This window comes from Nicotiana tabacum, chromosome 11 (genome assembly GCF_000715075.1).
Source record: "Nicotiana tabacum cultivar K326 chromosome 11, ASM71507v2, whole genome shotgun sequence".
Lineage (NCBI taxonomy): Eukaryota > Viridiplantae > Streptophyta > Magnoliopsida > Solanales > Solanaceae > Nicotiana > Nicotiana tabacum.
Window position 1 is genome coordinate 116307515 of NC_134090.1, and position 27774 is coordinate 116335288.

General features: G+C 38.4%; 1 protein-coding gene across 9 annotated transcripts; it reads right to left on the reverse strand.

Moving 5' to 3' along the window:
• Positions 1-6795: 6795 nt before the first annotated feature.
• Positions 6796-22793, reverse strand: LOC107807078 (uncharacterized). 9 transcript variants are annotated; one of them, XM_016631381.2, is made up of 17 exons: positions 22650-22784; positions 22350-22425; positions 21636-21722; positions 21022-21566; positions 20645-20924; positions 19560-19852; positions 17840-18016; positions 16921-17655; positions 16726-16820; positions 16593-16652; positions 16363-16451; positions 12412-13008; positions 12233-12307; positions 9154-9224; positions 9004-9061; positions 7908-8178; positions 6796-7788 (listed from the first exon to the last, which is right to left on the reverse strand). In XM_016631381.2, exons 4-17 carry the CDS (start codon positions 21435-21437, stop codon positions 7151-7153), a joined length of 3855 nt encoding a protein of 1284 aa, XP_016486867.2. In that variant the 5' UTR covers positions 21438-21566; positions 21636-21722; positions 22350-22425; positions 22650-22784; the 3' UTR covers positions 6796-7150. The 9 variants fall into 9 exon arrangements, with proteins under 9 accessions (XP_016486867.2, XP_016486881.2, XP_075081521.1 ...); XM_016631395.2 differs by lacking the exon at positions 22650-22784 and adding an exon at positions 22556-22600; XM_075225420.1 differs by lacking the exon at positions 21636-21722 and having other exon boundaries at positions 16593-16643.
• Between the last annotated feature and the right edge of the window lie 4981 nt (positions 22794-27774).

A 27774-nucleotide genomic window follows, 5' to 3' on the forward strand; every position in this document is an offset into this window, starting at 1 on the left:
TATCCGGCGACCAAATCCCAGTGAAAATCTCCGGCGGTACTGTAGCTGTCCAAAGAAAATTTTCCGGCGAAGTTCCAACGTTGCGTGGGCCACCTTCCGGTAATTTTTTGGCGACGACTCTTCAGGACAGATTGTTTCCCTTGCAATTCCGAGCCTACCCATCCAGGTTACACCAAATTCCGACCACTTTTTTATTTTTCCAGCGTGAATAGTGATTTCAAAAAGTTGACTTCCGGCCATTTTTTGAAAAAGTTCCTTCAGAACAGTTGGGTCTTCTGGTAATTCCGATCCTACCCCTACTGTTTTTATTTCATTCCGACCACTTTGAATATTTTCCGGCTGCAACAGTAACTTTCCAACTGCTACAGTAGTTTACTATTCTGGTTCATTGTTCCTTACTCTATTTTCAGTGGATTACAGTTGATTATTTCTCTTATTTGGTAATAATTTACAAGATGTCTTTGGGAATTGATGTTTTTGGGTCTAAAAGCATGAGTTCTGGAAACTCTAATGTTATGATTACCTCGGAACCTTTAATGGGAGGTTCAAAGGTCAAGGTGTGCAAGATATCTGATTAAACAGTCTAGCGAAGGAGATGAAAAGGCGATAGCGCTTTGGGCAAAATTTGATGCTCAATTATGTAGCATCTTGTGGCGTTCTATTGATTCTAAGTTGATGCCTTTGTTTCGGCCATTCCAGACATGTTATTTGGTTTGGGCAAAGGCTCGTACGTTATACACTAATGATATATCTCGCTTCTATGATGTGATATCACGGATGACAAACTTAAAGAAGCAAGAATTAGATATGTCTACTTACTTGGGTCAGGTACAGGCAGTCATGGAGGAATTTGAGACATTGATGTCAGTTTCTGCTAGTGTGTCAAAACAACAAAAGTAGCGACAGAAAATGTTTCTAGTTCTTACACTCGTTGGACTTCCTCATGATCTTGATTCAGTACGAGACCAGATTTGGCGAGTCCGACTGTCCCTACAGTTGATGAATTATTTTCTCGATTACTTCGCCTTACTGCAACACCAAGTCACCCAGTGATTTCATCCCAGATACTTGATTCCTCTGTTCTCGCATCCCAGACAGTGGATGTTCGGGCATCTCAAGCTATGGAGAATAGACGAGGAGGCGGTCGTTTTGGGAGATCTAGACCCAAGTGTTCTTATTGTCACAAACTTAGACACACTCGCGAAGAGTGTTATTCCTTATATGGCCGTTCACCCAAAAATGCCTACGTTGCTCAGAGCGAGACTACAGGTAACCAGGGCTTTTCTGTATCTAAAGAATATAATGAGCTCCTTCAGTATCGAGCAAGTAAGCAAACATCTCCACAAGTAGCCTCAGTTGCCCAGACTGACACTCCTATTGCTGGTAATTCTTTTGCTTGTGTTTCCCAGTCTAGTACTCTTGGACCATGGGTCATGGACTCAGGCGCTTCTGATCATATCTCAGGTAATAAATCACTTTTGTCGAATATTGTATATTCACAGTCTCTTCCTACTGTTACTTTAGCCAATGGATGTCAAACTAAGGCACAAGGAGTTGGACAAGCCAACCCATTGTCTTCTATCACCCTAGATTCCGTTCTTTATGTTCCTGGTTGTCCTTTTAGTCTTGCATCTGTTAGTCGTTTGACTCGTGCCCTCAATTGTGGTATATATTTTATTGATGATTCTTTTATTATGCAGGACCGCAGTACGGGACGGACAATTGGTACAGGTCGTGAATCAGAAGGTTTTTACTACCTTAACTCGCTCAGTCCTTCCACAACATGTCTAGTTACAGATCCTCCAGATCTAATCCACAGACGTTTAGGACATCCGAGTTTATCCAAACTTCAAAAGATGGTGCCTAGTTTATCCAGTTTGTCTAGATTAGATTGTGAGTCGTGTCAGCTTGGGAAACATACCCGAGCTTCCTTTACGCGTAGTGTTGAGAGTCATGCAGAGTCTGTTTTCTCCTTGGTTCATTCTGATATATGGGGTCCTAATAGAGTCAGTTCAACCTTGGGATTTCGTTATTTTGTTAGCTTTATTGATGATTACTCAAGATGTACTTGGCTTTTCTTAATGAAAGATCGTTCTGAGTTATTCTCTATATTCCAGAGTTTTTGTGCTGAAATCAAAAACCAATTTGGTGTCTCTATCCGCATTTTTCGCAGTGATAATGCCTTAGAATATGTATCTTCTCAGTTTCAGCAGTTTATGTCTTCTCATGGAATTATTCATCAGACAATTTGTCCTTATACCCCTCAGCAAAATGGGGTTGCAGAAAGAAAGAATAGGTACCTTATTGAGACTGCTCTCACACTTCTAATTGAGTCTCGTGTTCCGCTGCGTTTTTGGGGTGATGCAGTTCTCACGGCTTGTTATTTGATTAATAGGATGCCTTCATCTCCCATCAAGGGCCAGATTCCACATTCAATATTGTTTCCCCAGTCAGCCTTATACCCTCTTCCAACATGGCGACAGGCTATATGAGTGACGAGATGTCTGCTTTACATACAAGTGGTACATGGGAGCTTGTTCCTCTTCCTTCAGGTAAATCTACCGTTGGCTGTCGTTGGGTTTATGCAGTCAAAGTTGGTCCCGATGGCCAGATTGATCGACTTAAGGCACGTCTTGTTGCCAAAGGATACACTCAAATATTTGGGCTAGATTACAGTGATACCTTCTCTCCAGTGGCTAAAGTGGCATCAGTTCGCCTTTTTCTATCCATGGCTGCAGTTCGTCATTGGCCCCTCTATCAGTTGGACATTAAGAATGCCTTTCTTCATGGTGATCTTGAGGATGAGGTTTATATGGAGCAACCACCTGGTTTTATTGCTCAGGGGGAGTCTCGTGGCCTTGTATGTCGCTTGCGTCGGTCACTTTATGGTCTAAAGCAGTCTCCTCGAGCCTGGTTTGGTAAGTTCAGCACGGTTATCCAGGAGTTTGGCATGACTCGTAGTGAAGCTGATCACTCTGTGTTTTATTGCCACTCTGCTTCAAGTCTATGTATTTATCTGGTAGTCTATGTTGATGATATTGTTATTACGGGCAATGATCAGGATGGTATTACTAATCTGAAGCAGCATCTCTTCCAGCACTTTCAAACTAAGGATCTAGGCAGATTGAAGTACTTTCTAGGTATTGAGGTTGCTCAATCTAGCTCAAGTATTGTTATTTCTCAAAGGAAATATGTGTTAGACATTCTTGAGGAAACAGGGATGACAGGTTGCAGACCTGTTGACACGACGATGGATCCGAATTCTAAACTTCTGCCTGGACAGAGGGAGCCGCTTAGCGATCCTGCAAGCTATAGGCGGCTGGTTGGTAAATTAAATTATCTCACAGTGACTAGGCCCGACATTTCTTATCCTGTGAGTGTTGTAAGTCAGTTTATGAATTCTCCCTGTGATAGTCATTGGGATGCAGTTGTCCGCATTATCCGGTATATAAAATCGGCTCCAGGTAAAGGATTACTGTTTGAGGATCGAGGTCATGAGCAGATCGTTGGGTACTCGGATGCTGATTGGGCAGGATCACCTTCTGATAGACGTTCTACGCCTGGATATTGTGTTTTAGTAGGAGGAAATTTGGTGTCCTGGAAAAGTAAGAAACAGAATGTAGTTGCTCGGTCTAGTGCAGAAGCAGAATACCGAGCAATGGCTATGGCAACATGTGAACTAGTCTGGACCAAACAATTGCTCAAGGAGTTGAAATTTGGTGAAATCAGTCGGATGGAACTTGTGTGCGATAATCAAGATGCACTTCATATTGCATCAAATCCGGTGTTTCATGAGAGAACTAAACACATTGAGATTGATTGTCACTTCGTCAGAGAAAAGATACTCTCAGGAGATATTACTACGAAGTTTGTGAGATCGAATGATCAACTTGCAGATATTTTCACCAAGTCACTCACTAGTCCTCGCATTGATTATATATGTAACAAGCTCGGTACATATGATTTATATGCTCCGGCTTGAGGGGGAGTGTTAGAGATAGCTATGTAATTGTCCCACATTGGAATAGGAGTAGTATCCCCTTTGTATAGAGCAGCTATAAATAGCACCTCTTGTATTGCATCACAAACAATATCAATGTATCATATTTTCTCCCGTGCCTTCTCACAGTCTTTGCATACAAATGCAAGGGGGAGTATATGGAAATGCATTAGCAGACTAAGGGAAGAATTCCTAGGTTACACTAAACTGGAAGTGGGGAATGGACAGAGAATTAAATTCTGGACAGATTGAAGGATAGGAGATGAGTGTCTGAAAGCTAAATATCCTAGTCTTTTCAATTACTCTGTTAACAAGGCTGGAAACATTGCTGATTTTTACTCAGATACAGGGTGGCAGGTAGTATTCAGAATTAATTTGGATGATTGGGAAGCTGAAGATTTCTGTCACTTGCACCAACAACTAGAAGTTGTTTTTATTGATCAAAGCAAGGTGGTTCATTGATCTGGGCTGCTGCTAGTGAAGGTAAATCTTTTTCAGTAAAAAGTTGTTACAAAATGATGATAGAGAAGTCAAGATATAGGGTTACTAATTGGCCTTGGAAAATGATTTGGAAGACCAGAGCACCAGTGAAGGTAGCATGCTTTGGATGGTCAGCAACGTGGGAGGTTTGTTTGACTCAAGACAACTTGCAGAAAAGAGGCTTCAGTCTATGTAATAGGTGTTATCGGTGTGAAGAAGAACAGGAAACAGTGAACCATCTTCTCCTCCTGAGTATCTAGACAGTGTTGGGATATATTCTTAAGCATTTGTGGCGTTTCTTGGGTGATGCCTCAAACTGTAAGGGGTTTACTAGAAAATTGGCAATCTCAGAAAATACCTTGAAGACTAAAGCAGATCTGGAGAACCATTCCATTGTGCATCATATGGACATTATGGCTAGAGAGGAACAAAGCTTGTTTTGAAGGGCATCGAAATCACATTATTAGAATTAAGAATAACAGTCTTCATAATCTGTATTATTGGTGTAAATGCATCCCCTTAGGAAATCTGGATCAGTACATAGAATTTCTGGACATGCTAGGAGGGATAGGATAGAAGGTGGATGATGTTGTTTGGGATGTTTTTTTATCCTTTTGTACCATCTTGATACCTTTTTAATAAACTTTTACCTTATCCAAAACAAATGACGTATCTTAAGTAATACGAGTTTATTCCCATAGAACTAGAGCAACGGTTATCATACAGATGTCGCACGTTTAATAAATCATACAAAGTAATTTGCTGCAAAATATTTTGCAGTTAGGCAGGAGTATATTAAAACTTGAATTTTAAAAACTTTTTTAAACTCATTACTATGGTTCATTCAAAACAGAACATCCCAAAATCGCTAGACTGACAGAAAGAATAGCAATAGACTAAAACATTACCTCCATCGGCTGATGTATTCTTCCATCAAAGTGAATAAATGCCTAAATCTGTCATTATATTTCAAGTCACAACTAAAATAAACCAAAAGGTCCAGCGACTATGATGTTATACTAACATGAAGAGCAGCATCCCATTGCCATGATACTTTGCAAAGATTAAGGTTGCTTTAATGTAGGCAATATCTGAGAAGAAGAATATGCCACAGTCATACACAACAGACACGCATAGAATTGGGAAGTATATCCTACAACATGATAAATACAAGCTCCGCACTTCAGACTAATGAACAGGAAAAAGGTCACCATATAGCATTCCCCAAAAATAGTTCATCCCTCCCCTGTAAGGGCTAACCATACCAGCAACATAACAAACCTGCACTATAACAGATTCCTGTGGTCACAAAAAGAAGATATACTTTGCAGTTCCTCAATCCAATGGCACTTAGCAGCTGAAGCAATATGGAAACATTCTTGTGCACAAAAAATGCAAATAAGGATCCAAAACAGAATTCTTTTTTTTTTGTCTCTTTTAAATGCATTACTATGGTTCAATCAAAACAGAACATTCCCAAAATCGCAAGACTGACAGAAAGAATAACTAAAACCATACCTCCATTGGCTGATGTATTCTGAATCCTGGTTTGAGTTATCAGGTAGTCTTCCATCAAAGTGAATAAATGCAGACTAAATCTGCCATTATATTTCAAGTCACAACTAAAGAAACCAAAAGGTCCAGCGACTATGATGTTATACTAACATGAAGAGCAGCATCCCATTGCCATGATATTTTGCGGAGATTAAGGTTGCTTTAACGTTGGCAAAATACAACAACAACAACCACCCAGTATAATCCCACAAGTGGGGTCTGGGGAGGGTAGTGTGTACGCAGACCTTACCCCTACCCTAGGGTAGAGAGGCTGTTTCCAATAGACCCTCGGCACCCTTCCCTCGAAGAACTCCCTACCTGCTCTTGGGGTGACTCGAACTCACAACTTCTTGGTTGGAAGTGGAGGGTGCTTACCATCACAGCAACCCACCTTGTCAACGTTGGCAATATCTGAGAAGAATAATATGCTACAGTCATACGCAACAGACACGCATAGAATTGGGATGTACATTCTACAAAATGATAATAAGCTCAGCACTTTAGACTAATGAAATGCAGGAAAAAGGTCACCATATAGCATTCCCCAAAAATAGTTCATCCCTCCCCTGTAAGGGCTAACCATACCAGCACATAACAAACCTGAACTATAACTCATTCCTGCATCACACAAAGACCAATATAGTCACCATGCTATCAGTTACATATAATGATAGAAATTTGAACGTTTTACCAAAAAACACAAAAAACAGAGCACGCAAACATTAATTTACGCATTATTATAACTGGAGTAGAGGATGGGATGACTTGTAAAAAGTGATCTTATTTAAAAATCAAAATCTATGTACAAAAGACGCTGTTCCCTGACCTGTATTGCTAAACCAAATACAGTGTTTCTACATACTATGACTACGGTACTGGCTTGACCATTGTACAAAAAGATTTTTACAGTCAAAGTCATCAACTTATAGGTACAAAACCCTTCCTTCCTCTAAGGGTTCACTCAAAAATGTAGCGGTACACAGGTATCCCAAAGAATATGCAGCCCTACTTAAGGACTGCACAGTCACACAACCCACATGTAACTGGTGGTCGTATCTGGACAACAAGGTTTCTCCAGTGAATGGTAATGAACAGGAATATACAGCGAAAGAAGCTTCAAACCATCATATTCAAGTCTGACAGATCATCCATGGGAATCTCAAGGCCCATGAAGTCGTCATCTTGTAATCCATCATCATCGATGTTCAACCATGAGCCTATGTCCTGTCCCTGACCACCAAGATCGTCAGGGACACCTAAAACATCCATTTCTGGGAGTTGCAGGCCGGATAAGTCAATGGGATCCTCTAGTTCATCCAAGTTACAGCCAGTCTTATCATTTCCAGTGGCACTTATACCACTTGATCTTGCTATTGAAGATCCTAGCAATTTAGGTTGCTCCGATATCTTGCCAAAAAAGCCATTGACAGAGGTGGATAACTGAGTAGTTTTCTGCTTAGGTTTTGTCTTAGGCTTTCTTTCTCCTTTAACATTGGAAGAGGCAGGTCGACCAATTTTGGTAGTTCCATTGCGGGATAATGCCTCTCGGCCATTTCCTTTTCCTTCTCGGTCTCTCTCACTTCTCTTCCCTTTTGCACTGCTTAAAAGTGAACTACCTATGCCTGAAGAAGCACCAATTGTAGTACCAAGAACATCTTCCAACTCCCTCCGCTTGACCCTACTGGCTTCAGAAGGTAAATTGGCTTCAAAAGATATATCCTGGTTTAGCGATGGGCTCTGCTGTGCGCCCAAAGCTGCAGAAGAGATATAATAAAAATTTAAGCGAGTGTTATACTCAATTAACATGCCATGCTTCATAATTCTACACTTGTTCCCCACATTCACGTAGATAGAAGAGGAAAAAAAAGAATACCTGAAACTCTAGCTTCTCCTGAACAGCCAGATGTGCTGATATAAGATTTTCCAGCTTCGCCATCAGTGTTCGAATCTGTTTGTCCGTCACTAAGGCGGGATATCCCAGAAAGAAACATATCCTTATACAAAGGCTCACTGAAGCAGCTCTTTCTTGTCTGCTCAAATTCTTGGCATCGATCCAAAGTCCGCTTGACAAAAGCTAAGGCAGCTTGCTTGGCCATTTTCCCGCTAGCACTCTTCATCCCATGAGCATTTGGACCCCAACAACTCTGTCGAGGCAAAATCAATTCACAACAACTTCAAGATTCAAATTACAAGATTTAAGAAGACAATTTCATGTTTCACACAGTTCTGAAGTGCATTACAGCAATATAAACAATAATAGATATTTCTATGATACTACTAGCGGCAAAGTTAGTTGATGTATACATAACTATTTGAAGAACAAGAAAGAAGGAAATACAAAGTATACACAGAAAGGCAATGAAAACTGTGGTGGGTTCTTCTTACACAAAGACACAGACCAAGTACATCAGCAGAATGTCAACTTGTGTCACAATAATAATACATGTGGAGCACAGGAAGTAACATACAAGAATTAAAACTATAACTTAAACTTCCTGTTTTGGGTTTGGGGATCAAAACAGATGAACAACATGGCATCAGTTTTTGTTTAAACAGAATTTAAAAAGTAAAGAGGCAAGTTTAATAGAAGTCCTGCATGAACAATAAGGAACAAAATTTACTTCTAGAGCAAAGTAAAAATTTGCAACTGATACAAGTTGTATAAATAAATTACTGAACCAACCATTACTTAGCTTCAAGCTCCTTTACCCGGAAAACAAGAAAAAGAAAAAAAAATCCACCAAATAGAAAATGTATCTTGGTCATATCAATTTGACCATATTCACATGAAGAAGTCTTGATTCATCATTCAGTAATACGAAACAGAAGTTCTCGCCATAAACATAACGCATTATCTCTGAGAAATCCGGTCCCTCGAGTAGAGAAGCAGTTAACTACAATTGATCCCTTTTTTCCAGGGATGTAAATCTAAATTTAAGAACAGAAAGTGCTTAAAAGCTTCAAATTACCATATATTTTTCGTATGCCATTGCAACCAGTTTATCAAGAGCACGCTGTTCAAACTCCCTGTATGATAAATAATTTTAGTTGTTACCAAAATGAATAGTACTACGCAAAGACAAAGGTTAGGCATCTGAAAGAAGCATAAATTTATGTACTTCTCTTGTAACTCTCTCATCTGTGTAGCTGAATCCAGCAGTTTCCCAAGCATCCTCTTCTTCTTAGAAACCTACAGAATAGGCAATCCATGAGTAAGGCTCCCAATACAGAAACCAATTGCTTGGAAGTTTCAGAACAATAAAGGAGACTAATAGCCCGTTTGGCCAAGCTGCAAAAATCAGCTTATTTTGAGAAGTGCTTTTTTTCAAAAGTGCTTTTCTCAAAAGTACTTTTGGTGATAAGCAGTTTATGTTTGGCTAATTAGTTTGAAAAGCACTTCTGAGCAGCAATTAGTGTATGGCCAAGCTTTAAAAAACTGCTTCTAAGTGTATTTTTCTCAAAAGTGCTTCTCAAAAAAGTGTTTTTGGAGAGAAGCTACTTTTTTCTGCTTCTCCAAAACTGCTTCTGCTTCTCCTCAAAAGCACTTTTTTTCCTTCCAAAAGCTTGGCCAAACACCTCAATTTTTGGCCAAAAGTGCTTTTGGCAAAAAAAAAAAACACTTTTGGCCAAAAAGAAGAAAGGTCAAACAGGCTATAAGCCCCTATTTGTCTTTATTAAGATTATGTTTGATTCTGAACACGTCTTATTATTAGGATGTTGTCTCTAGATCAGTATTTGAATGGGCAAATATCTTTTCTAAAGACTAGTAAATCTAAAATCTAAATAAAGTAATAATTAAATATTACATCCATAAGATATTGGAGAATTTTAATTTACAAGGTGTTGCAAAAACTGTTTGTTTAATGGAGCACACTCTACCAGCGAGTGCCAGTGGCAACTAGTGGTGGTTGTGCGTTCGTGGCTAGAGGTGGTGGTTGTGCGTTCGTGGCTAGAGGTGATGGTTGTGCGGTGGTAACTGGGGTAGAGGTAGTTGGTGGTGGTAGCGCGGTTGAGGTTGGTGGTGTTCGCGATGGTGGTCGGCCCCAGCAGTCAGTGGAGGGGTTGGTTGGTGGTGTGGCTGGTTGTTGGTGGTGTTGGTTAGTGGTGGAGCCGTGGAGGTGATGGTGGATGACGGCGAAGGTGGTGTTCGCGATGGTGGTGGCGCGGTTGAGGTTGGTGGTGAGGTGGTCGCCGCAGCAATGTCAGTGGAGGGGGTGGTTGGTGGTGCAGCTGGTTGTTGGTGGAGTTGGTTGCTGGAGTTGGTTGCTGGTGTTGGTTAGTGGTGGAGGTGGTGGTGGATGGCGGCGAAGGTGGTTGGTGGTGGTGGATGGCGGCGAAGGTGGTTGGTTGTGGTGGTGGCTGGCGGTTGAAGTGGTTATGGTGGTGGCTGGCAGTAGAAGTGTAGGTTGTGATGGCTGGGAATGAAGGTAGGTGGTGGTGATGGTGTCTAGCAGTCGAGGTAGGTGGTGGTGATGGTGGCTGGGAATGAAGGTAGGTGGAGGTGGTTGGTGGCGGAGACGGTGGCTGCTTGACGGTGGTGGTTCACTGTAGAGGTGGTTGACAGTGGTAGTTATGCAGTGGCGGCAGGTGATGATGGTGGCTGGCAATGGTGTTGGGCAGCAGAAATTGGTGGTGGATGGTAGTGGACAGCATAGTGATAAAAAGTAATCTTCACCTGAATTGAACATCGATAATAGATTTGAATGAGGTCAGACATGTTAAGAGCAAATAAATGGTTGTAAAAGGAGGAAAAAACAATATTCACTAAGGCCTCATTTGTTTGCACTTATTGGAGATCTGAATGTGTCTCAGACATTAAGTGCGTTTGTTTTTAAAGTCTGAATCTTAATTATTCAGATCTTAATCATTAAGTGTGTTTGTTTTTTTTAATTCACAACCACTTAATGGGTCTGAATAGGTCTGTATGATTAAGATCTATAACAGAGACTTAATTTCATTGAGATGCTATCACATATTCATTATTAACTGCCGCCACCGCCTACCATTATCAACTACCACCATGCCGCCACCACCAACATACTCAACCACCGCCACCGCCACCACGCCACCATCATTCTCAATCATAGCCGCCACCATTATCGACCATCACCACCTACTATCCCCACCACTCCGACCACCATCATTCTCACTCACAATCAACACTCATCCACCTCAACTACCACAACTCACCACCCCATCACTATCAACAACCACAGTCGGCACTGCCCATCATTGTAACCTACCACCACCCACCCACCACCTTCCCCGGTCACAACTACTACCACCACCCGCCATTATTAACTATCACCACTCATTACCATCATCCTTAATCATAATCGCCACCACTACCAATCACTACTAGCTACTTGCATGAACCACCATCATCAACCAAAACTACCACCGCCTCTAGTCGGCATTCACCCATTAGTCATCACCACCAACAGCTATCATATTTTAAAAAAACTATATATTTATTGATAGAATATTAGATTAGTTAGTATTTTATTTGAATTTTATGTTAATTAATTTTCAAATAAAGATAAATTTTATACATTCAGATGTTAAAATCAAACAGTCTTAATTATTTAGTATTCAGATTTTAATACACATCTTAATATATTCAGATGTGCATTCAGATTCAGATGTCTTAATCTTAATACACATCTTGATATTCAGATGTGTATTCAGATTCAGACGTCTTAAGTGAAAACAAACATGCCTATATCATTATATCTTATTCCAACAAGTAGGTTATAGCACCAGCGTAGAGATAGACTTCAGAATGTTGATAGTCACAAATGTGTCGTGAAAAATACAGATATGGACAACCAGGGATACAACAACAACATACCCAGTAAAATCTCATTAGTGGAGTCTGGGAAGAGTAGAGTGTATGCAGACCTTACCCCTACCCCGAAAGGGTAGAGAGACTGTTTCTGGGTGACTCTCGGCTCAACCAAGAATAAAAAATCTAATTGAACTTCACGCTTATAACATCCGACCTCATAAGAGGAAGCATCCATTCCCTTCTCATTAAGGATGGAAGAATGTGTGGACTTGAAAAGCTGACTCATTCTCAGACAATCACCAGTTGACTCGAATTAAAGGGAGTAACAGGAAATGTCGGGTAAACAAGGTCGGGCAGAGGAAGGGAGATTCTTCTAAGATGTATGACTTCAGAAAAAGGATAAAACTTACCATTTCATGGTGTTTCTCATGTAATTTACTAATTTCTGCACTGATCTCTTCATTTCCAGTCTCAGCAAAATCAGACTACATGGAGAATAAGCAATCAGCAAAACAAGGATTAGTAAACTCTGAGAAGATATAGCTCAAAGTACAACACTATGCAACATGCTGAAATTCCAACAACCTACCTCCAGGTCCGGATATATTCCGATACAGCGAATCTCCATGAGAAGCCGCTCATCAATGGACATCTCATTATACTGATACTCGGAACAAACAAAGCCAGGCATTGTTACTTGTTCTGAAAGTAGACCATTTTGTGACTGATCATAGCTTGAAAAATTCCCCCTTTCGAACGCGGATGTAACATTATCGGCCTTAATGTAGTCCAAATTATCAACGGAACACCCATTGGCATTTATGCTGTATCCATTAGAAGCCCAGTATCGGGATGTTTCACTGCTATATAACATCTGCCCACAGGAAGTATGAGATTCTGAATCCATCTCAATTTCAAATCCAGATCGATAAACATTGGAGTTAAGGTCTTCCTTTCCATTGCAATAAAGCTCTTCAGGTACTATAGCAGCCAACAGCCTCTGGTACAAGGAAATACCCTTGGGTTTACTTTTTCCAGAGACTCCATGTTCTGAGGTAAGATCGGAACTCTGTGTTTCATTTGTCTGTCCCCGGACTTCATTCAACCCAAAACCACTACTTAAACTGGAAGCATCAGTAGCAAAAGTCACAGAGGCTGCTGCTGCCAGATTAGTCTCATGATTTATCTGTTAACAGAAGAACAGTACGGATTAGTGTATATCAGAAAGGCATAAGTAGAGGGAAGTCTATTAGCGATATCGCGCAACTACGGTATTATTTTACTGTATTGAACTGTCTGCATATTATCACACACTATTATTGATCAACTAAAATTCATGAGACCTGCTATGTTACTTTAGATATGTCAATCGCAAGTACACACTAATAACCAATGTAAAACTGCAACAATATGGAGGAACCAATTCACATGTTCCACAAAATAAACTGCATGCTCTTGTATGCATGCTCGTCACTCTAACACGAGAAAATGGAGACGTGATTTCACATTAAAAGAATATACATATATAATGCTCATCAAGCTTTCAAAAGGTGATGGGAGAAAATCCAGCTTCTAGCAAGACTCTTCACTTGGTCCCTCTCCCCTCGAGGAACAATTTCCAGAACTCTACAATGTTTCTACCAATCCTATTCGGTGATTTCAGACTTCAAATCTAACAAGGCTGGGACATCACATTCAGGAGGAACTGCAGTGATTGGTATCTTAAGAGGGTATGTCTCTCTTACAGCTGCTGAGCAACTCCGCCCTTCTCCAGTCTACACCGCACTGTCTCCTATGGAAAGGACAAGCCAACGGAACATTCCAGAACATGCTACTCATTCTTAGCAAGCCTAACTCTCCCACCCCCAACTGGCTTTAGAGAAATCTGGAAGAATACAGCTTCTTACAAGGTTGTGTGCTTCACATGGTTAGTGACAACAGAGGCACGTGTGACACAGCAAAATCTACAGAAGAGGGGTTTTCTATCTTGAAGTAGATGCCCTTTATGTGAGGAACAATCTGAAGATGTCAAACCACCTTTTCTTGCCTTACAGAATCACATACCAGATCCGGATCTTGATGTTTGCCCTATTGAAATTAAAATGGTCTATGCCTTACACAACGTTGGAACTGATCCAGTGCTGTTACAGGACGGGTCTGAGCAGAAGATTAACAAGTGAATGAAATTCCAGTCCAGCGGGTATTTCGCGGGTCATTTGGAGCGTTGTTTTTGAAAGTGCAAAGCACAAAAAGAAAAAGAAACAAGGTCCTGGGACTTGAAGCGGAAAGCGAGAAGTGAGTGCATGCTTCGTTAAAGTGAGATTCAAGAACCGACCACATCTCATTGAGATCACTTCGCGTATCATTACTTGAAGCACACAGCTTCATCCAAGCAGCAATATCTCCTCATTTTGCATTGCTTCAATGCTTTAAGCAACAAAGCATGACTTTTAATAACGCTGTTTGGAGGAATGGAAGATTAGAATTCTTTAGGGCAACAAGGAAAATGTAATTAGTCTCAAAAATAGATTTGTTGTTTTGCTCACTTTTTGGTGCAACATGACAGATGTAGATATGTAGATTGCCATGCTAGACTTACTAAGTTTGTAACCCAACTTGTAATGCAACTAAACCCAGATGTAACTCCTCTTCTGCACTCTATTATTGTTGGAAATATCTAATACGTTCTTGAATCATTACTTATCAAAAATATAAGTATGCTCATCAAAATAATAGCTTCGCATCCTAGAAATGAAAGAAAGGGAGCTTCCCTCGACCACTCATATCAATTAACTTACACTTGCCTATGGATTTTCCCAAGGCTGAGTCAACATCATTCAAAATTACAAATAGTTAAAGAAAACAAGTGCAGCAAAAGGACCAGGACCAGTTGTGAGTGGCTAGTGGTCTACACTACCCCCCCCCCTCTTCCTTTCTCCCTTCCAGTTTTCCAACTTAAATATGAATATAAACTACAAGGGAAATCAATCCTTAGAAAGGCAAACATTGGATGATTTTTGGGTAACATATCCCATTTTTTCCTTTGTCTATTCACTGAGTTCCCCTTTTCAGTTTGCTGTTTCCAATATGTGCGATGTGGGGATGAAGCTCCAAAGCAGGAGCTAGCCTTCAAACAGGGGCGGAACTTCACTCTTTTTTTAGGAGAGCGAGAACAGAGCTATAAAGAAACAAAAGGAGGGTAACGCTGAATTTTCACCTTTCTTTTCTTTTTTTTCTTTTTTTTGGATAGTAACAAGGTCAACTTTTTTCCCATTTCCGCTGGAGATGGGAAGATGCACGCCATATACAATCCATGAGTAAGATGCAAAACTGAAACAACAGTTGACCTTCCACCTGAGCCCCCTTTTATTAGTCAACTTCTTACACTTTTATATCCGATGATTAAAGAATGTTCGAAGACCTGAACTTTGTTGCTCCTCCAATTTTATTTTGAGCATTAAAGAGTACACCAATTGGAAGATGATGTTCACAAATCCTTCCCTTCTCAGCTCCTTCGAAACAGACTATACTCTAGCTTTTTAATATGAATAGAGATAGGTGTGCTTTTTTGCATGGCTAGCGGCTAGGGGAGTGATCTTGACTGCTGAAAATCTTCGAAAGAGAGGAATTACACTTGTTAGCTGGTGCTACATGTGTAAAAGCTGAGGGGAAGAAGTTGATCATCTTTTGTTGCATTGCCCTGTGTCCTCGGTTTTGCGGAGGGCAACCTGAATCTTTTTGGTGTTCAATGGGTGATGCCAAGCACGGTAAAGGAGATGTTATATAGATGGGCCGGTTACCATAGAAGAAGCAAGCAAAAGGCGTGGAAATTCGCCCCGTTAGCTCTCATGTGGATAGTTTGGGGGAGAGAAATAGGAGAGCTTTTGAGGGGATTGAGCCTCCTTTTTCACATCTTAAGAATAGTCTTTTATCTTTGATCGCTTTTTGATGCACTCATATAGCCCCTACTTGTATAGAAGATTGGGCGTCTTTTGTAGAGAATCATGTTTTGATGTAAATTCTCTACTCTTTGGTATACTTCCTGTATACGGGAGTTCTCTCCCTTTTGATTAATACAATTTACCTTATCAAAAAAAAAATGAATAGAGATAGTACTAAAAGGATAATCGTCACAAGATATGGCAACAAAGACAGCCACCACTGGACTCTATAATGAAAAGTAATACGGAGAGGGGGAAGAAAAAAGCATATATCTAAAAGCAACTAACATGTATACATGATAAGAATTACATAAAAGACTTCAAAAGTTCTTTGTTTCCTCCACAGAATGGTATGCATGGAAATAGTCATACCGACAATTTCCAGTTCTCGTGGCAGCACCCCCAAAAAAAGGAAGCTGATATCTATGTGTTATAAGCAATCGATACGGCAGGAGATCAATCTTGCCATTATCATCACAATTATAACACCTAAATGAGTTGCTCAAATATCCATATTTAATACACAAGTCTAAAAAAGAAGACGAGTTGCTCATATGCTTATAAGTAGATACATAAGTCTAAAAAAGAAGACCTTCCACCTGTTGCCTCAGAAAGGCTGTGTCCATTTCAGATATAAAACGAAAAATTGGCTCCATCTGCTTCCAGAATGAGCTCGAAAGGGCTTGAGCTGCAATAGAAATAGGATCATTAATAAGATTTTGTTTAATCAACAAATCAATAAATAAGTAAATAGCAACGCGTTAAGTCAGTGCCAAAAAGATAGATTTTTCCAAAGAAATCTAGAAAAAGCAGGTGACTGATAGTATACCAGTGTTAGTAACAGCACTTGCAGCAGCCAATAGCTCTTCATGGCCATCATCTGAACCAACTAAGGAGAAGTAACAATAAAAATCAATAATTCAACACCTATAGTAATCAAGCCTACATTGCGGCTACAATACCTAGAAAATCCGCTGCAGCATCCATCGTTGCATGCTTCTGTCGTTTATAAGCCTTACGATCAGAGAGCTTTCTTGTAGGTGGTCTGCCTCCTTTGCTGCACCAAGTAGTTGCATAAAATCAAAAGTAATTCTGTTGCACCAAAATGTAGCAGAAAAAGCATACCAACTGTCAATTGGAAGGAGAGAATGTTCAACCTTTCTGGCTTATCCAGAGCATGTCTAGAGGTTCTAAGTTGTTTTGCAGTCCCAACATTGCCAAGCTTTTCAGCCATCAATGGCATTAGGGACCTAGTGGAGGTAAACCCCCTGCCACTCCGCCCTTGTCTGCGAATACCATCTCCAAAGTCTTGTCCACTAACCACCTTATTTTTCCTTGGCGGTAGGAGCAGTGTTGACATCTTTTGCACATTCCCAGATTTTTCATCCACTTCGTCAGACCTCTTGCTCTTGTCTTTAGACTTGACTTCAGCAGCTCCTAATTCCTCAGTTTCAGATACAGCTGGAGAGAAGACATCACTTTTTAACTTTTGTTGAGGGGAAGAGCTAGACAAACGTCTCTCATTACGTAGAACATCGCTTGTGGTATCCAGGGTAGATATTTCGTCATTATTCGGAACAATGGGAAAATTGTTCCTTCTTGCGGGTCGAGATATCTTCTGGGGCCTTTGGCTGGCCCATTGAGCAACAGGTGGTGATGAGGACCTTGTAGAAGGGTTGCGCTTGCGATTACCTGCCCCAACAGCAGATGGAAGTTTGTTTGTACATTGAGAGATTTCCCAATCATTTGCAGCAGCTGCGCGGTGAACTGGAGGAGACAACTTCGGTGCAACGCCTGAACCTGATCGTGGAGCCCTAGTAGCAGGATTCAATTTCGTGCTCGATGCAGGGCTAGGGGATGTGAATTCTTCACGAGCAGCTGCTTTCATTGTACTGGATGAATAGAACAGATAAAACTGAGTAAGGAATGTAAAAATAGGAGGAAAAGAATACCTAGAGAAAGAGATCTCTCGTAACAGTTTTATAGCATAAGCTCGCAAAAGAAATTGCAAAGACCAGTCTACAAATTCAACCAAAATGAGTGAAAAAGGAAGTGCAGAAAAAGGGTCTCTCATACTTGCTGACTGCTTTGAGATTCACCCTTTCTTTCTCTGAGCCAAGAGGACGATCTCTCCTATCTAGGAGATGAAGATGGTTATCTTGGTCAATCTTAGACAGGGAAGAACGTACACCTAAGGTAACATGCTGTGTTGCACCATCAGCTTTTCCGACAGCACCAGGAGCAAGCCCATGTCTAATTGAACCAAAAGAAGATCAGTTCAAAATAACAAGAAGTGCTTCTGAATATAACAAAAAATTACAGTTTTACCACTTATGCCTTCACAAGAATGATGTTGAACCTTCATGGGAAAAAAGATTTAAATACGCAGCAATTGAGTAATGTGTATCCATGAAGTATGGTATTTGCTCTCATCAAATTATAATTCTTCCTTTTTTGAAAAAGTTAGTTATAACTTTCCCGATTACATCTCCAATGACACATGGAAGAAGATACTTTCTTCTATAAACTCACCAAAACCCTGTTTGACCTAATTGACTACCTCCCATTAAGAATGTAAGATAACCAAATTGACTTTCAAAGAAGTATATTTCTCTTGACCTTGAGGGCTAATACTATGATGGAAACTAAATAGCATGTCCAGTATTCAAAATTCACCATCTTATTTCTAGCACAAACGATTAACTGAAGGTTAAAGCTCAATTTCTTCAAATTCACATCAATCCCATATAGAATACGATGCAAGATGAAACACAATCATGCCAGAAATAGGAAGTTACTTGTCATGGCTTGTCAAAGGAAATTCTGAGGGTCAAATATGGTTATGCCACTACCATAAAATTTAGCAGTTCCATATATGGGTTAATAAGTACTGAGGATCAAATATGGTTATGCATCTACCATAAAATTTAGCTGTTCCATGTATGGGTTAATAAGTACTGTGCCATTTCTTTAGAGCACAAATTTCAAATAACTACCTAAAATGTCAGCAATTATGCCTGAAATGTCGATAATTTACACCCAAAAAAAAATGTAAGTTCTCTATCTTTTGGTATACCTCTTGTATACGGGAGCTTTTGCGATTATTACTGAATATATTTCTTACTTGATCAAAAAAAAGGATAAACTGCAATTTCAACACAAGGTAACAATTCAAGATGTCATGACAACAGATGCGTAAATCCGTAACAGGCATTGAGTAACACCCGGCTTTCCATGAGAGTCCTCATGCCAGCTTACTGGACACAAATAGAAGTTCACTAACAAGTAACAACATTAGGGTATTAAAAAATTCTCTCCTATTTCTATAGCCGTCCTCACTTCTCTCTACTTCATATGGCCCCACAAGCACACCTTAAGACTTTCTTAAGTGCCTAATTATAAAAGAGGAACAAAAAACGACTAAATAAAGCAACTGAAATAACCATAAGATATTATATCAAACAACCCCTACCTTTTCCCCAAACACAAAAAATAAGAAGGGTAAGAAGCTTCAGTTTACCTATGACAAAAAAACTTCAAATTTTTACTTTACCGAAAGTGTCAGAGGACCACTACTTTTGTGGACTTACGCAGCTGGTACAATTTAGTTACAGTGACATTGTTGCTGAGAAAGAAAGCACTTCTCAACTAATCTCAGAAAGGTAGTCTATGAAAAAACAACAAATACTACTTTAAGGACGTGTATATGATCCTGCAGAAAAACATTTAGACGATATGACAGAAAAAACCTGAACACATGCGTCACTCGGATTTTAAATTAAACATTGACAGTTACCTGAAGCCATGGGTATCAGTAAATCTTGATCGGCTATCACTAGGAAGCCGCGGCTGCACTCCTTGCTTCGGTTCCCTGTGGCCATCAATAGGTTTTGTGATTATGGAGCCAGTAGCATCTGGTTTTATTCCAGAACGCTTCTTTTTCATCCTCGACTTCTCCCAACCCTCTACAGCAATGGATGACGTACGATCTTCTCCCTGAATTGTGCTACCATTTGGAAGCCTCAGTATCTCCCTATCTCTATCCATGTTCCCAGCCGACCTTGTGGGAGTGTTTGCCCTTACATCAGGCTACAATCAAAACAAAATATCTTTTAGTGTTGCGGATGTCTAAGCTGGTTCCAAGCATACAGTCGAATGAAAGAAATGAACTGAGGTGAGGAAGCATGCATTAGCATCAAGTAGAAGGAAAGCGCAATATACCGTGTCTATTACAGGAAAAAGATATCTTTAGAGGATACTTCAAAAGCAAGTATCTGTCCAGTTGCTTATAAATTTGAACAAAAAGGCAACTATTAAAAACACCTCCTGATAAACTCTACCTTGGCATCTCACTCCACAAACAAACAAATGAAGTTTTAGCATAGGAAGAAAGACCCTATCTGAATGCTAATAATATCCAACTTTTTAAATTTTTTTGTTTTTGAGACAATTATCCAACTCCATTAGTTCATTTATTAATATTTTTTTGAGAACGGTAACAATAAGTTCAAAAAAAAATTATTTTTTTTGAGACAAGCATCCAACTCCATTAGTTCATTTATTAATATTAACCAGAATTTTAGCAAGAAATGTAGATCCAATTTCAACGCCCAAAATTATCGAGCTTCATTAGGTAGTTACTGTGTTAACCCACATTTAGCTGATCTTACCTAGCAATAAAGAGCAAAGAAAAGGAAGACTCTCTCCTAAATGAGACACTCCTCTAGCTTATTCAGCAATATTATTGCAGGAACAGGAGATACATAGAAGATTGCAAAGCGGAATCAATCAAAAGGCCAGCAATATAGACAATACCTCCGAAGAGTGAAGTTAAATCAAGGTATAAAAGATATAAATAAATTACAAAATAATGATACAAACCCTAACATCCGCCATAGAAGTTCGAGTGCGTTTGCTTGGAACAGCAGTTTTAACTCTTTCTTCAGACTTTTGTTGCTCCAACTCATAACTACTGGCAGTACAATGACTCTGCGTTCCCATTTTACCAATGCTTGTCCCTGAAACTGACCGATCACTTGGGAATAATGTAACGTGTCGGTCATTTGCTAGGGAATCAGACCGAGATCTCTTCCTTGATGGGATGCTTGGAAAGCATTTGTTGAGCACAGATAAAGATTCGGTGAATATCTTCACACGTTCCCTGATATTTCATGGATTTATATGAGTACAATATCTCCAGAAAAACTAGTTGACTAGGGAAAGCATATACAAAAAGAACACAGTATCCAAGCAACTACCTAGCTTTAGTGCAGCTTTCACGAAGACCAGCCTTCAGCCGTCTGGACTCCTCCGCAGAGGGAGAAGGAAACAGTTTGCCTTTAGAAGACACCAATGGAGAATCCTCCACTGGCACACCTAAAGCTAAACTGGTGAGCCGCTTGAAATCAATATTCCGATTAAGTTTGTGGTCAGTAACCATAGCTTTTGGATCAAAACGTAAGCACTGGAAAAAGTTAACGGCATCTGTACGTGTTACTGTTGAAGTACTTCTCGTCATGTTTGGAAGAGAAGATAAGATTGGATTCTCCATGTTCTCACGGAAGCTACCCGACCTATCCAGTGAAGCAGGTGCATAGGATCCACGCTGCCCAGAGGCATACAGTGGCCTATCTGGACTACTGGAAGATAGATCAAATTTACTAGATGCTGACATTGCATCAATTTTCTGACACTCTTTGTGTAACCCACCCAGTGAACACAGCTGTGCATGGCACTGCTCTTCAACAACAATGCATGAAAACCAGCTCAATGTCCTAATAAATGTGTTCTGAATGCAGTACTCCTGCAAGGATACCATCATGAGAACATGAAACCCACAAGTCCAAGACTAACGAAAAGTTGAGTAACCTACTAGCGGCTCTAAGTCCGGAGCAATAAAGTAAGTCTGTTGTGTGTGTTTACACGTGTATATATATAAGCTCAGCAAGAAAACCAAAATCTGCCGACAATAACAAACGCCATAAGGATACACATAAATGTCGAAACCACTAATTATAAACTCAATAAATGAATAACTCGACAAACTTGTTGTCAACGTGAAATATTTTCATGAGCATTCCAAGAACTGCTATACATGAAACTACTATTCACTTTTTAAAGTACTCAGCCAACAAAAAGCTGAATACTGCCAGCACGTGGACAAAACAAGCGGTGAGACTCATATCCGATTATTAAATAGTACTAATAAATTTTGAATTCAGGGCAATGTTGTTGAACAAGCTCCACTGATACTTCTTCTGCTACATTTGCTATAATTCTTTTAATAGCTGCAGTTTTTCTTTTGTTGCACTTCCCAAGTTCAACATCAATTGGCAGACAATTTTAAGAATCTTATCAAATTCAACCTTAAATCTACTTTCCATTTTGAAAATATGCTATTAATATCAAAATAAATAAATCAAAAACAGCTCAGCAAATAATAATTCTACTGTGATCAAATACTCAGATTTGACAGCCAAAATTCTGGACAAAATGCCAAAAAGATAAAAATTCAAAAAATATAAACAAACACATAATTCGACAAATTTAACAAAAAAGCAACAAAAGTAAATATAATATACTTTACCTGGCAGCTTAAACTGTATAAATACACTAAAATCTCAAACAACGACGTGATCTGTACAGCCTTGGATACGAAAATTCTGAAACAAATAATTTAAAAAAAATTAAAGTAGTTCGGGGTTCAATTAGGGTTTTGACAAGTTCGATTTTGTCAAAAAAACATAATAATTAGCTCAAAAGGACAGTAAAAATAGAAAAGGAATATCGTACACATTCAAAAACGAAATGAAAATTCAGATATGAATTTGTGTATCATATATTCACATAATAATGCGTGAAATAAATATAGAAAAAAAATTATTACACTGGCGGAAGGTCGAAAGAGTCGTTGATCGGTGGAAGGAGGTCGGTCAAGCAATAACGTGGATCTTTTTTTCGTTTTTTCGCCGGATTTTAGCCCGAATTTCATTTTCTTAAGCCCGAAACTGACAAATGGACCAAATGGCTTTTGCACCTACATTTTGGGCCTCGAATTTTAAGCCACTAGCCCATTTTATTGGGGATTTTTTGCGGAGCTCCTATAGCAAAGGTTAACGCCTTATTTATTTTAAAAAAATATCATTTAAAAAAATTATATTTTATAGATACCTTTTAATATTTATAGCAAAATATCTAATTTTGGTTACCTCATACCCCTAAGCCACTAAATACGCTATTCAATTACACTATTTTCTTTCTCTCTCTACTTTGATACATGCCATTATCTTCCCCTATCCCATTAAAATTTTCGCTCTCCTCCTCCTTCTAACGGCATCTTCTCTTTGACTCACTCTAATCAATGCTTCAAAATCCAGCGACCCAATTCCTACACCATGGCCAAAACAATTCCACTTGATTCTCTTCATGAATAACACCAAAGGGGATCTTCATGTTGTTGATTTGTGGTACGATTATCCCAATGGCAGGAACTTCAACATTATCCAAAACCAATTGGGAAAGCGTCTTTACGATTTGGAATGGGATAATGGCACTTCTTATTACTACACTTTGGACGCTAACAAGGAATGTAGGGTTATGCATTTTCCAGTGGGAATTCTACGGCCTAATTGGCTACAAGGCGGAAATTAGGATTTGTTTTTGAACAAAGACGACGGAGTTTGGGGATGAGCAACTTCATTTTCTATTAATATATTTTAATGTATTTTCAACGTATCACGCTATATTTTCATGTATTTCATTGTATTCATTGTCTTTTTTTCCATTGTAATTCAATGTATCTCGTTGTATTCCATGTATTTCATTGTATTCACTGTCTTTTTTTATTGCATCTCAATGTATCCCGCTGTATTCTATGTATTTCATTGTATTCACTGTCTCAATCATAGATGATGGAATCATCAAAGATTTGACCTTTTCGAACTATGTCTGTAACTCACTAGAGGCCCGGGAAACAAAGAGAAGATGTGTACGAACGAGATATCCAGCAACAAGAAGAAGGAAAAGGATTGAATAGAGGAACTCCCGAGCATTTGGCGATCTCAGATGTGTCGATACATATTGTGTATCAAGAACAAAAAAATGCGGATATGGTCGTATGGTAAAATTTCTCTTTGCCAAGGAGAAGATGCAGGTTCGATTCCCTCTATCCGCCCAAGATCCAAGATAAAGTAATTTTATTACTATTTATTTATTATTTAATTTCATAAATAGCATTAAATATATCCTTAAATTAAGGATGCCATATGAATGTATTCATATGTTTTTTAATTAATATAATTTATGTATTCAGATGTATTATATAATTTCTCTGAAGATTGCTATTTTTGGGGGTATTTTTCGGTTGAGAATCTTTTTTATAACCGGAAATACAAATTTTGTGTGTTATAATTGAGTTTGTTGAGTTATATTAGGAGTCTATTATGTTAATTGATACACTTTCCGTTTAAAAACAATGTAATCCCATGTTTCACGCCATGAATACAGTCGAATACACTCGAATACAACAACTGATTAGCTGGACTTTCCTGATTCATGCCTATTTTGCTATTGTATTCATGAATACAGTAGCTTAAATACATCTAATACATCTTATAACAACAGAAAATATATCTACAATTCGTAATATAACAAATGGTATCTATGAATAGCTAATTACCACTAAAAGATAGTGTTTTATTAAAATTTCTCATTTTTTGCAGATGCCCTTCCACAACAAACTATTTACCTGTCCCTATCCATAAAGTTTTGGGAAACTACTAGCTATGCCCATTTATAAATAGCTTATTACGAAAATTGGTCAATTCATAAAATATTATTAATATTAGCCAATTAGCTATTTGTAATTAAAAGAGGTTAATTGTTTGCTTTCTTTTGAGTGGGTGTTAATAGAATAAATTTGATACATCTTAAGGAGCTTGAATATCAGTTTTGGGATGTTTTGGTGGAGTTTTGAGGTGGTTTGAATTGAAAATTCGAAGTAGAAGATGAACATGAAAAAAAGATACTTGTATCACATATGTATCATAATAGTATCAAATGTGTATCACATGTATATCCATGTATACCTGTGTATGAGATACATACATGATACATGTGTCATAGAAGAATTTTGTGAACTCAATTTTAACTACGAATTTTGATACTAAATCAGTCCAAATCAGCTCCAAACTTCCTCAAATTTTGAATATTGACTCATCTATATGTTTTCGATGTATTTCAACCATACCCATTGAAAAAGTTCTTTTTTTAGCTTAGATTTTTGGAATCTTGTATACATATATTTTTTTGCATTTTATCACCTTTTTTGTTACCTCATCCATGAAATTTCCTTTCTATTTTGCATCTAATGTTGTTGATCATGCTTAAAAATATGGAAGGAGATCTTTGTGTGTAATTCTTGGAGAGAAACAACCTTATTTATTTGGATTTTTAATTTTTATATGTGTTTGACTAATTTTGGTAAGTCTATGATTAATGGCTAGAGGTTGATAAATTGAAACTTGTTTGAGACATTTCTGTAAGATTCCCTAAAGTTTTGTCCCTACCCATTGTTTTTAATGCCGAGCACTTCCAACCAAATAAAGTCAAGGTAAGCTACTAAAATCAAGTCAAGCCAAACCAAGTCAAGTCACGCCACACCAAATCAAGTCAAGCCAAGCCAATTCAATCCGAACCAAGTCAAATCAATCTATGTTAGGATGGGTAGTTAGTTTTAATTGGATAGGTATATATTGTAAGTAGTTTTCAAGTGGATAGAGAAGGGTAATTAGTTTAAGCTCAATGGGTATTTTGCATAAATTGTTCCATTTTATTTCTAAAGAGAAAATTGCATGAAATAATTGTCTTTAGCTGTTTTTACTACTTACATTATTTGATTTGTTAACTCTGTCACTTAGTGATTATTTGTAATTGTGTTGTATATGAATGTGTTCAAAAACAAAAACAAACAAAAAATTTAAAAATGTGTTTTCAAAAATGATATATTAAACACAGTTTATGTTGTCGTATATATTTAACTAGTGTGCCTTGTGCAACTCATCTCAATAAGGATAATTTTTTTAAAAAGAACACATAAGTAAAATATCAAAAATTTGTATTTGAGTTAGTATAAAATAAAGTTTGAATTAAAAGTATAAGTTATTGAAAATGATGATTATTAATCTTATTTAACTAACCCAAGAAACAAACTTTGCCCATAGAAGTCTTTAATCATCTCAATTAATATGTTCGACTCAAAATTTACTTCAGTCTCATAACCTCATTACTTCAATTTCACAAATTATCTTACTTCCTTTTTAGTTTTCGCAAGAATGTGTAGGAGTTCTTTTAATTTTTTTTAAAGAAAACTAATGTTTTAGGTTAATTGTGGAAAACACAAACATGATCCGCTAACTGGCCTACAACATTTATTGTCTTCCTGTCAAGCAAAATATAAATTATTTGTAACGACTCGATCAGTCATTTTGAGCTTTAACATTCTGTTTGGTGGTTTAACATTTTGAGTAGCTTCATATCATGTATTATGACTTGCATGTATGGTCGGTTTCGGTTTTCGAGCGATTCGAGATTGATTTGAAAGAATGATTCTCATTTTAGAAGCTTTAAATTGGAAAAGTTGACCAAGTTTGACTTCTACGTATTTGATCTCGGATCGGAGTTTTGATGGTTCTATTAGGTGCGGATGGTGATTTTGGATTTAGGAATATGCCTGAAATTGAATTCGGAGGTCCCTAAGTTGGTTTAGCTTGTTTTGTCGAAAGTTGGCAATTTGAAGGCTTAAAAATTTCTTAAGTTTGACCATGGTTTGACTTTATGTCTATCAAGTTTGAATTTTGATTTCAGAACTTGAAATAGGTCCGTTTTATTCTTTGAAACTTTTCTGCAAAGTTTGGTGTTATTCCGAGTTGATTTGATAGGAATCGGATGCGTGGTTGTATTTTTAGAAGTACTGGAGTTTCATTGTAATTTTCATGTATTTTGGTGTTCGATTCGTAATTTCGAATGTTATTTTGGTGTTTTGATCATGCGAGCTAGTTCACATGATATTTATGGACTTGTGTGGATATTTGGTGTAGAGCCCCGAGGGCTCGGGTGAGTTCCAGACGCGTTTCGAAAAGTTTGTGTGAGTTCCAGTTTTGCTGGTTTTTGGGTTGATGCTTCACGTCTTGCAAGTGCGAGGTCTTGTCTGCATTTGCGAGGTGAACTGGGGGATTGCAGAGTTTGCTTTTACGAACTTGGGATCGCACTTGCGATTTGGACTCCTGGGCAGGGAAAGTCGTATTTGCGATCAATTGATCCTTTTTGCGGAAGGGGAGGACTTCGCAAATGCGAAGTCTATGTCGCATTTGCGACATCCCCTGAGTTCAACAGGCATCTCTTTTGCGATACATTCTTCACAGCAAACCCCGGGTCATATTTGCGACTCCTCCAACTTAAAATAAGTGTTGAATTTTGGGACTTAGCTTTATTTATCACATTTTAGAATCCTAGGCTCGGTAGGAGCTGATTTTGAGGAGAGATTTTCATACCAAATCATTGGGTAAATGATCTAAATCTAATTTCAATTATAATACATGATTGTTTATAAAAATTTAAAAATTATAATATAAGATTTAACATCTAAAGAGATTTGAAGGGATTTTTTTACTATGTTTTGAAAAATAAAAATTTGAGATTTGAGAGTCGAATTGGACTCGGATTAAAAAATAAAATACATATATGAATTTGTTGGGTTATGGGTAGTCAAGATCCGCCCTTGAACTCATGTTTTGATTAGGCGGGCCCGAGGTTGACTTTTGTTGATTATTGAAAAATTGTGTAAAGATCTTAACTTTATTAACCAAAACTGGTTTCTCTTGCATTATTTGATGATATTAAATTGTATTTGGTTAGATTTGAGCCGTATGGAGGCGAATTTTAAAGGAAACGCCATTTTTAGTGTTAATTTAGCCTAGTTGAGGCAAGTATCTTGCCTAACTTTGTGTGGAAAA

Coding starts and splice junctions, on each gene's coding strand:
- LOC107807078 (XM_016631367.2), bottom strand. CDS start 22,754: ATGAAATTCGGGCTAAAATCCGGCGAAAAAACGAAAAAAAGATCCACG. Junction 18,017..19,559: donor ACTGATACCCATGGCTTCAG/GTAACTGTCAAT, acceptor TGGTTCAATTAG/ACATGGGCTTGCTCCTGGTG. Junction 8,179..9,003: donor TGGCATACGAAAAATATATG/GTAATTTGAAGC, acceptor TTGCCTCGACAG/AGTTGTTGGGGTCCAAATGC.